General features: G+C 47.0%; 4 protein-coding genes across 4 annotated transcripts; 3 read left to right on the top strand and 1 right to left on the bottom strand.

Annotated features, from left to right (window-relative positions):
* Window positions 1-2009: 2009 nt before the first annotated feature.
* Window positions 2010-2910, top strand: PHATRDRAFT_12339 (predicted protein; the record flags this gene model as incomplete). Its single annotated transcript, XM_002180180.1, has 2 exons — window positions 2010-2639; window positions 2716-2910. Coding segments are annotated over 2 exons (825 nt in total), but the record flags the coding sequence as incomplete, so codon positions are not given.
* Window positions 2911-3374: 464 nt separating this feature from the next.
* PHATRDRAFT_45800 (predicted protein) lies at window positions 3375-5777 on the top strand (the record flags this gene model as incomplete). Its single annotated transcript, XM_002180179.1, has 1 exon — window positions 3375-5777. One exon carries the CDS (start codon window positions 3375-3377, stop codon window positions 5775-5777), a length of 2403 nt encoding a protein of 800 aa, XP_002180215.1.
* Window positions 5778-6076: 299 nt separating this feature from the next.
* On the top strand, window positions 6077-8321 carry PHATRDRAFT_45799 (predicted protein). The gene is made up of 2 exons (XM_002180178.1): window positions 6077-7129; window positions 7391-8321. The coding sequence occupies exons 1-2, from the start codon at window positions 6121-6123 to the stop codon at window positions 8311-8313; spliced, it is 1932 nt and encodes a 643-aa protein (XP_002180214.1). The 5' UTR covers window positions 6077-6120; the 3' UTR covers window positions 8314-8321.
* Window positions 8322-8491: 170 nt separating this feature from the next.
* Window positions 8492-10164, bottom strand: PHATRDRAFT_45798 (predicted protein; the record flags this gene model as incomplete). The annotated part of the gene is made up of 1 exon (XM_002179978.1): window positions 8492-10164. The coding sequence occupies exon 1, from the start codon at window positions 9896-9898 to the stop codon at window positions 8492-8494; it is 1407 nt and encodes a 468-aa protein (XP_002180014.1). The 5' UTR covers window positions 9899-10164.
* Between the last annotated feature and the right edge of the window lie 533 nt (window positions 10165-10697).

Raw genomic sequence — 10697 nt, 5'->3', positions numbered from 1 at the left:
GACACGCGTCCGAAAAACATGAGGGAGTTACTGTTGCCGAAGCGCACCTCGGGTTGCCGTCCCATCCAACCGTCTTCAAACCGCGTTCACTTGGGACTGTATCGCTTTTACCACCTCCAGCGTCCCGGAAACTTTCTGAATCGTCGCCTTCCGAAGCTCGGCACAGAAAATTGGGTACACCGCTTTCCAACTCCAAAGCTGCGACCAGTCCGTCATTCATGTCGCATGCCATGGCTAGCAGCGGTAGCGGCCGCGCTGGTCGCCGCCGAGGTATCTTACGGTATGGAGAAACAATGGAAACGTTTTTTGGACTCGACCAAAACAGTTCCGCAGAGTATTGGCGACTTTGTCGTCAAGTAGTGGATGGAAGCGCCGCTGACGATCCCGAGGCTTGGAACCGGGTCCTGGAAGCCGCAAGGAGCCAACACGCAGGTGCATCAAACCGCGGTACGATTGGTAAATAAGTTAGACAGCAACTCACTTGGATTTTGATTCGTTACTCACTGTTGTGGCATTCTTTGCAGGGCCGGATTTGATTCGAATACATCGTCGAGCAACCTCACGTTTTGCGGCTGACTTCCCCCCTGAAAAAGGACTCGCCGTCTTCAACGTTTGGCTCTCGTATGCAAAGATGCAGACACTGTATGGAACAGAGAAAGAAGCACGCTTGACGTTACGACATATTCGAAATCTTAAACTCGGAGAGCGACAGTCCACCCTCTATCTAGCAATCGCCGAACTAGAAAGGAGAAACGCTAACATTGACGAAGCCTTCGATGCCTTGCAAACCGGCATTCAAAAGCAAGCGGAGCCCCGGTCCGATCTGGAGGAAGCAATGCTTGAGCTGAAATCTCTGACTATCTTACAACAGCAAAAGTCTCCAAACAAGCGCAGGCTAGAGCCGTTGGTATCACCGAAACGGCGGAAGACTGAATCTGGTTTTGTGAATGTGTATCACACCTGCCAGAAAGATTTGATTATGAACAGACTAACGAAAAAAGGAGAATCACCCCCTGACGACAACACCGACGTTGGCAACATGTTGCTTGGACCGGACGGTACGTCGACAGCCATGTTCAATCATAGCAAAGACTCGATTCGGTTTCAGTTGGCACCATTGCCTAGACAGAGCACTGTTCCACAGGATGTACCTAGGGTTACTGAACCGTTACCATCCGTGGTAAATAAAAGTATATCGCTCGCAATCAGTGCATCGGTAAACAAAGAGTCTCACGAAGTCGCACACTCGCAAACGGAATTGCCACAACGAATTGAGGGAGCAAAAGTCGATGGAAGTGGCGAAGCAAGCAAGCAAACGCAGAACAGTAATAGAGAAGATATGCTTTCTCAAAATTCCAATTTCGCCATTTCGAAAAGTGCAGGTATTTCGAAAAGTGCAGTTAAAAGATGTTGATATTACGCCCCGTCGGACAACCTTAAAGACCAAATATGCCAAAGTCACAGAGCAGCAATCCATCGGAAAAGTGAAGACTCGAAGACCACCTTTATTACTTTCCAAGACTCCCCGTCTGGCTCGTATAGGGCTAGGAAAGGTACAACGCGTTGATCCAAGTCAACCTCTAGATGAGGATAGTGGATCGGACAACGACACTGCAGCACCTTCGGGGAAACAGTGTACCCTGAAAGCACCAAAAATGACAAAGTCAGATCTTACTTACATGTGGGAATGGGATCCGACAAAGAAAACTGGACGAGTTCAATCGCCGTCATCGAAAGCCATCAATTCTTTGCCATGTAAAGAAACCGAAGAAGCAACATCTTGCTCCTCAAATGCATCAGGGGAATTAAATCCATCCAATAATACCGTCTCGTGCCATGGTCACGACACGAATCAAAGCCACACCAAAGACAACGGGAAAGATATAACAAGCTGTCCCGGGAAACAGCAGCTTCCATCAAGTCTTCTACATGAGGAGAAGTCATTGCTCGCGTCGCCTTCAATAGCAAAAGTCAATCCGGACTTTCTGCCTTTAGTAAGCGAAGACAACATGCTCCGAGTGAACGGAATCCCTTATGCGAAGTTGGGTGTCATCGGAAAGGGTGGCTCCTGTAAAGTATACAGGGCGCTGTCTAAGAACTGCTCTGTCTACGCCATCAAGAAGGTCAAACTTAGTGGTATGGACGAGAAGGCCATAGCCGGATATTCGAATGAAATTGCTTTACTAAAGCGCCTTCGAGACAATCCTGCGATCATTCAATTACTAGATAGCGAAGTGGATCTTCAGCGCCACGCTATCTTTTTAGTAATGGAAGTCGGCGAAGTCGATCTAAACCACGTTCTTCAACAGCAAGCAGCAGCACAGACTAACGGTTCTTGTGGAGATAACAAGCGGACTCTCAATATGAATTTTATACGTTTGACATGGCAACAGATGCTAAGTGCAGTGCACTGCATCCACGAAGAGCGAATCATCCATGGAGATTTGAAACCTGCGAATTTCCTATTTGTACGAGGCACACTGAAACTTATCGATTTTGGAATCGCTAAGGCTATTCAGAACGACGATACAACTAACATCTACCGGGAAAGTCAGATTGGTACACTTAACTATATGTCGCCTGAAGCGATTTTGGATACCGGGACAGGAAATAGTGGAACACGAATAAAAACGGGACGGGTAAGCTACGCCAATGTATTCCATGCGATTTTTGGCAACATTTTGGTCTCACACGATTTGGATCTTATTCGCTTAGGCGTCTGACATATGGTCACTAGGTTGCATATTATATCAAATGATATATGGGCGAACTCCATTTGCTGAGCTGCATATGATACAGAAGCTGCAAGCTATCGTAAATCCAGAGCACAAAATCAGTTTTCCATTCTGTGTCGACGAAAGTGCCATAGATGTAATGCAGAGTTGTCTACGAAGGAACCCTGATGAAAGACCACCTTTAGTAGGGGAACAAGGGCTTTTGACAGGGCACAGGTTTTTGAGTTGTCGTAATACCAAGCCGATGTAGCGCTGTACATCGTCGGGTAGATCGGAATCAACGATCTCTTCAAAATATTCAGTAAGTTTTTCGTTCTAAAGGTGACGAAGAGTAGAGCTTATCTATGTAATACAAAGTGCTATTGGCGAAGGACATGATGATATTTACCATGTCGAAGATCCTCTATTCGCTAGGATATTTCAACATAGTGACAATTAATATATGTGGTTTAAATAAGATAACGTCCATGCGTTATATTTCCAATTTAATGTATATCACCATAATCTTTGACCTCATACCGTTTAGCGAGCGCACATCACGAACGAAGGTCTCACAGATCAACACAGCAATATCCGCTGTCCACTATTACAGGGTTTCCTGCACTTTTTCGGCAAAGATTTTTACTTGTGATCAACAGAATGAAAATGGTCTCTCAACCGCTTTCGCCAATAACGCCGTCTGCAGCCTCGTGGTGGTCGCTCATGGACGACGAACGCTTTGACGACGTAAAGTCAATCAACCTTGATCGACTGCCAGGGTCACCGTCAACCCAGCCAGCCACAAAGAGCAGCTTGTGTGCAATGGCCATCGCTGAAAGCTCTTCTGACGAAACGACACTTGCTAGCTTTGATGATGACGATGACAAACGAGCTTGGAAGTCTCCAAAAGATGCAGACAAACGGGTTGGTCAGCAGTCTCCAAAAAAGGTTCAGTGGCAACATCCAATTCAAAAAACACTTCAGTTCCATAATAACCATGACTGCACTCCTTCAATTCGAGATGCAACTGACAAGCTGCTTGATTTGGTCGAAGGTAGCGCCTGCAAGTTCAATACCAAAAAATCTGAAAGCTCAAAACGGCTAGAAATCCTCGAAAGTAACGTATTGGAAAACAAAAAATCAGCTGTCTGGGATGCTGTCGACGATAACTCTAGAAGCGAGAGTCGCAATCACCCAAAGAGAATTTCCTTTGTCAATGGATCCTTTGATTTCAATCCAGACCATGGGAAGGGCGTAGCATTTAGCTCAGACGATCGTTTCTTTGACCTGGAAGATGAGCTGGGCAACATTCGGCAGCAAAGAAGTACCGGTTCTGAATTTTTCTCCAAATACAAAGACTGGCTGAGGGGATCAGGATCTGTGTTTGATCGAGAAACCCCAAATTTGGAAAGGGAATACAGGCATTCGAAAAATTGCAAAAGTCTAGCTGCAGAAATTGTAATTCGAAGATATAAGAAGAACGAATCCCACCCGGCTCTTCCGCCAGACATAAAACGCAAACCCCACAAGACAGGGTCGAAGGCGAACAAAGCTGTCCCAGAGACCGTCAACATCTCTCCGAAAACAGAAGTAAACCTCCGTTCACTTCATCAAGTGTTCAGTGGTCTTACTCCAAGTCCTGGAGGGAGAAAGTGTTTTCACGACGAATCATTCGCAGATGAAAAGATCCCGAAAACCTGCATGTTGTCAATTTCACCTGTCCTCGCTTCCAAGACGCGCAAGATTTTTAAAAGACTTGCATTTGCCCACTCTGCATCAACATTGTCAACATCCATGATGACTGGAGAAAGTCGACAACTTCATACTCCGGAAAACAATCTTGAAAATTCTGCAAAAGCTAGTTTTTACTTTGCAGACAACAGAAACTCCTACGTGGCTTACTTCCAAAGAGGCGATGACGCTCATAAGTGTGTTGACCTCTACGAGCAGCCATCACCTTCAATTTTCCCAACTCTCGAGTCTGAAGTTGTCGTCCGCATTGAAGCGTCAACAATTTCAAAAGCAGACTGTTTTGTTCGAAGTGGCTTATGGTGGGGAGAGGACAGCATGTCGAAACTCACGCTCCCTATCGTTCCAGGTGTTGCCTTCTGCGGAATCGTACACCAAATTGACAAAAGGCGTCATCGAAGCGGTTTGAAGAGAGGTGACCGAGTGATTGCTCTTGTACGGGTTGGGGCTAACGCTCGGCATTTGTGCGTCCATACTGATCGAGTAATAAAAGTCGCAACAGATCTGACAGATGTGCGATCACTGGCTTGTCTTCCCGAAGTGTATCTCACGGCATTTCAGTCGCTAAATATTATTCGCAAGAATTCTTGTCGCTATCGTTCGTCTTCATTGACAGGCAAATCTATTCTGGTACTCGGAGGGGAAACCTTGCTTGGTCGAGCAGTCCTTGAGCTGGCGTGCGCTTCCAACGCAGCCACTGTGTACGCCACGGCACCAAAGAGCCAGTTCAATCTTATTGAACAATGGGGGGCCGTTCCTTTGGAAGAGAATCCCCATCATTGGTTTTCCCTGCTCAAAGGGCGCCTAGACATGCTTATCAGTGTCAAGGATTCCACAAGCGATGAATCGGAGCTCAAATCTGAGCACGCACAAGCACTTAACCGAAAGGGTATCATTGTAGAAGTCGGAAAGCCTGAGCGAAAGGAACGATTGATGGTTTCCCTAGACAATCTCGAGACTTGTGGTACTGAAATGGATCGGAAGCTTTATCACTACAATGTGTTTGATGCCTGGGAGAAAGACCCGAAACAAGCTAAGCGCGACCTGTCCCACCTCTTGAACATGTTGCAAAAGGGGTTCATCCGGCCCAAGATCCTCAAAACTGTTCCTTTAAGTAAAGTTGCCATGGTCCACAACTTTCTTGAAAGTAAGTGCCGAGACGGATTCATGCTTTGTGAGCCTTGGGCGAATTCAGCGAGGCGTGAAATTAGCACCTCGGGAATTGGTTTTCACGGAGAGTTGGCTAGCTTTCCTGTTGGTGACGGCCGAAAAAGAAAAAAAAATATAACAGAGTCACAGCGAGTCGCCATCTGAACAAAATTGGTTGTTTTGCACGCTAAACTCTCGCCCAGACACCCACATATTATACTTCATAGGGCCTTATTCCTAGCAAACCTGAGAGTTAACCTTCTTCTGCGGTATCGGTAGTGTGACTATGAGATTCCATTCACAGTCACTTTCTGTCAAGATAAGTACAAGTGGAAATCAGACAAAACCTATAAAAATAGCTAGGGTTACTTACCGATACGAAATTATGTAACGCTATTGTAAGAACCGATAGATGCAAGCGACAGAGGCGGTGACACGATTCACTCACACAACACAAGGACAGTTGATAGTGTAAGAAAAAGAGCGCTTTCCATGGATATACTTTGTCATGACCTATCAGTATCCAATGGAACGTGTACTCTTTAATTTACATCAGAAGATGTGCACATCTGCGATGCGACGAACGAGTAATAGAAGCAGGAGTCTGGCCGAGCATGTTCTTCTCGTGCTCGCGGTCTGTGGCTTTGGAGCGCTTCTTCTGCTGCATATATCGTTTGTGTACAGCGGAACATCTACCGGTCGCATCGATTCCAGCTTTCGAAATATTCCGATAGCTTGCTTACCAAGCGTCCCGGGGTTTGTGATGAATGCCGATATTTCTCATGTCAGCCTTATAGATGACGGAAATTCAAGTGCAAGCTCAGGACTCATGGATACAAATTGTTTGGTTGCGCATAAACACAATATGACTGACTCTTGTTCGAATAGAGATGCCTCAAGGAAACAAAAATTGTTTTCATTCTCGAGGGTGAAGGGTTATCTCCTTCTCCCGGATTCTATTTGTGAGCAGCATGATGTTTCGGTACAGCACGTTGCAATATCCAAGTCGGATGTCCAGTGTTTTGGAGAACCTTTTCTGCAAGCTCTCATATTTGGCCTCGTAGGGCCTGATACCGTCATACTAAATTGGCTTCTGACTCTTTACGACGGCGAGGGGTTCGTCTACAACCCGAGAACGAAAGTGTTGCATGATTTGAGCCAACACGGAATAAGTTTGAAGTACGACGGGCATGACTTACCGTACAGCAGTAAAGCCCAAGACGAAAGCCTGAGTAGTGAACGATCGTCATTTGTATCTATGATCTGGTATAAGCATCTCTTCTTGAAGTTTGCTGTTGTGCTCAAAACGACCTTCCTCTTCTTTATAACTACAACGTTGGTTTCCTTCACACTCCGAGAAACACAAGAGCGAATGCTGGACTTCACGCACCAGCTCCAGGCACGGGTACGGTCCCGAAGGCCTGTAGTCAATCTTGTTACAACCCATCTCGCAGACAGTCTTGTCTTTTGTCCTGTGATGGTGGGCATGATTTTTTTTCTCATTGAGTTTTACCGCGGTGACAAATTCTTAGCCTTCATGGTCCTAAGCATAGTATGGCTGTGTGAAGTATTTTCAGTGATAAGGTGCGATTCTACATTTGTCTACTACCTGTTGGAAAAGAATTACTTGTTCGACGTCTCAAAGCGTCCCTCTTTTTTTCTCTGTGCCAGCTTGCGTTCTTGGCAAGGGATCAATTTCTTTCCAAAGATATTCTTTCTCCTATTTGCACTGGTTCATTTTTACATATTTTCGTTCCCATTTGGTTTCTCACATACAGCACTTGGGTCCACTGTTTGCTTCATGGCGCATTCCATGCTCTTTTTCTGGCATCGATTTGAGTTACCTGCTGTTGCGTTAGGGCACATTACGGTGGAAAATCCACGGATGGGAATGATACCATCATCGACTGGTAGCGGGTATCGTGTACAGCCAGCAACGAGCGTTCAAGGCTCTCCGGCTCCACACACAAATGGGGCTTCTTTGGATCGGATTACACGTGCAAATAACAACGTAACAGCTGGCCCCGCGATCCAACTTCACCCTCGCCAGTACCAATTGGTCCGCCAGCACAGTCATGGGACATCTGCCAGCATAGGGCGCATGTCTCGGCAAGCTTCATCTACTGCTCTATTTCATTCTGGCGAGGACGGCGATGAATCTTACATGTATTTCATGGACGGGGAAGTCGTTATGCACCGCGCACATACTCCTTCATCCACCACCGGGTCAGGTGGCTACGGTACGTTCTCGACCACAAGTAGCCCTTGTCATGATTGTCCACTGACGCAGCAAAACACCGGCATACCTGATCATGTATTGGCCGAAGTCGGGGTTGGACCGACTATGGAAGCTGATTATGTGGACAATGAAGGAGCCTTGCTTGACTTCAATCATGGTGAAGAAGATATTACCGCAAATACCAGCGCTTACTGCACATCATCACCGGCGCGCTCGGTGATGCCTCATCGACAAGACGATACCGAACCCAGCACCCTGCAACTGATTCTGGATGCGACTCCTAGGTCGGACAATTTGAGTAATCATGGCTCCCGACATGATACCGACCCAATGTGTCCGCCCCACTTTAAGCACGACGAAGCTGGCCCCCCTCTTCCGCATGCCTTGTCAGACGACCGGCTGGCCACACTTGCACCACGGCGGCGATTATTAGGCGGTGCGACGCATCCAAAAAAGGATTGAAAAAGATTGTCCAATGTACAGAAGAGATCATCGGAATGGCAAATTCGGAAAAAAGCAGCAACGGTGACTATAACAGTGTATGAATCGCAGCTAGTGTATATAGGCGCCAAGCGCGAGCACGTAGCAACAAAGAACCATGCAAGTAGCCCTGAAGTACTATTAATAATTGTCAACTACTTTACACCAAAGCATCTACAGTTGAATCTTCTTCACCTTCATTTACTTGGGCAAAAGCATCAGATACAAACGGTTCTGGCGGTAGATCAACGTGCCGCGACAAGTCTCGCGAAGATGCGACACCAGGGCGCTGAGGATGTCGATGTTGCTCTTCATCAGTCACATCTAAATGCGACGATACAGAACTTTTCCCAGTTGAACTGTTTCGTAATGAAGGCAATCGCCCAGTCCAGGGAGACGTCAGCATGTCTTTCCGTACCTGAACCACACGATCTCGCTCAAAAGTTTCGGTGGTAACGATCGAACGGAGCGGCACACCAGTGGCGTGGGATTTTTGCTCCGCCAAGGACTTAATAACGGAGCAGTCCCCATCTTCCGTGAGCACGGTGAAGGCGTCGGATTCGCTCTCGTCCACCAGCGACTGGTCACAAGTTGGGAAGAGAGGTGGTGCCGATTCTTGGCTTGGAGTTGCGGGCGGGGACTGATCAAAACTAGAACCGAGGGTTGCAACGTCTTCGTCCTTTTTCCACGATTGTTTGACATTGTATTCGTCAGGATCAACCACGACAATCTGTGCGGCAGCATCTCGCTTCCTGTAAATAAAAAGACCGACCAGTGCTATCAATGCCGCACATGCTACAATACCACCCGACAGCAAACCAACATTAACATTGGAGGCCGAGGCCGAAGCTTTGCCATCATCTGTTTGTACCCCGTTCGGAGTGGGTTCATCAGTGCGGTTATTTTCGGAAACAAATCGCGCCACTTGAATAAATTCGAATAATGGTGAGCTTTGCAACGTCTCTACCAATTGCCCATTGATGGCTTCTTCAATCATGGCCAAGAGCGATTTGCGCGTCTGCGTGCCATTGGCGCTGCTTGTTTCCATTTCTATGGAATCCTCACTCCCCAAATATGCGACGACTCCCGTGCCCAGCGAGACAATGGAAGTGTCGTTTACAAACTGCTCCAAGCGGATGTCACTCAACAGTAAGTATCGAAAGAGCACATTGCGTGACAGATTGGACGTTTCGAATCGTTTCCACAAGGTCCTCTCAATCTTGCCGTACAAGTCATCCAGTGTCTCTGTATCAAATTCGTATGGCGTCGGTGACAGGAAAACTTGGAAAGCCGGCAAGTCGAGTCGAAATTGGGGTAGCTCGTCAGTGGGTAGGAACGAATCCGGTTGGGATGACTCTTGCAAACCACGCGGTTGGGCGAACAATGGCTCCGATGGAACCGCTGCGTGGCTGCTTTGACTCCGTAAAGAGCCCAGTATGGCGCAAGGCGTAAGACTGCTGGTATCACTATCCGCCGACCAGACCAGACATCTACTAACGGACAAACCTTGAACCAGCACTTGATACAGGAACCAAGCGCTCCGAAATTTACGCCTTGGTAAAGTCATGATTAAAGAATACACTGACCGAAGCTGCTTTCAAATCGACAAGAGACACCGAAAATGGTACTTTTTCCGACTGATCAGCAGTACAACCAATTGGTCGTATTGTGTTTTGAGGAGAACACAGTAAATTGCAAAAGAGACGATTTCGTTCGCACGCAAAACAAACGACTTGCTGCTGCGGGAGAAAAAGCTGGCAACCGGAAGAAGTGCAAACTACAGTTCCTCCAATGGCAGCACTGGAAATGGTCTCGCGCTGTACCAGTAATGCTCTATTGATCGTGTGTTTCGTTTCGGCTGGTTGGAGTGGTGCCAAGCGATTTGCCGGAACGGTAGTCGTGTACTTTTCGGATGCCGAAAAACCCGTGTCGTCGTTGAGAGAATCTGCGTCGGAGTGATATAACCCGTCGGTCCCAAGTGCAGAGTAGGACGCAACTTGACAAGATCGGCTGGCGGACAGCTTTGGTCCGTTGGATCTCAGAAGTGTACGGATCGAGACATTCCCAAGCTACTTTTGAAAACGAAAATTCACACACAAGCCCACCACACATATAGTGATATTTTAGTCAGTCGGATTTTGTCATGTCCAGTTTATCAAAACGCACGCAATACGAAATGGTCCCTGTTGGCGTACTCCAATGATTGCAGGAGAACGCTGACGTAGCTAACCAATATAGAAACGATAAATGTCTCCTAACCGATCCTGCTGACTTTTAGGGCCTTTTCTTCACTCACAAAAAAATCCTTTGTCCAAGTCAACAGAAAAGTCTCTCGCCCGCTGCAGACTCCAAGACACTCGTTTACC

This window comes from Phaeodactylum tricornutum, chromosome 8 (assembly GCF_000150955.2).
Source record: "Phaeodactylum tricornutum CCAP 1055/1 chromosome 8, whole genome shotgun sequence".
NCBI classification, from domain to species: Eukaryota; Bacillariophyta; class Bacillariophyceae; order Surirellales; family Neidiaceae; genus Phaeodactylum; species Phaeodactylum tricornutum.
The sequence above is the reverse complement of the archived record's forward strand: the minus strand, read 5'-3'. Positions and strand labels throughout refer to the sequence as shown.

Coding starts and splice junctions, on each gene's coding strand:
- PHATRDRAFT_45799 (XM_002180178.1), top strand. CDS start 6,121: ATGACCTATCAGTATCCAATGGAACGTGTACTCTTTAATTTACATCAG. Junction 7,130..7,390: donor TCTCATTGAGTTTTACCGCG/GTGACAAATTCT, acceptor TCTCACATACAG/CACTTGGGTCCACTGTTTGC.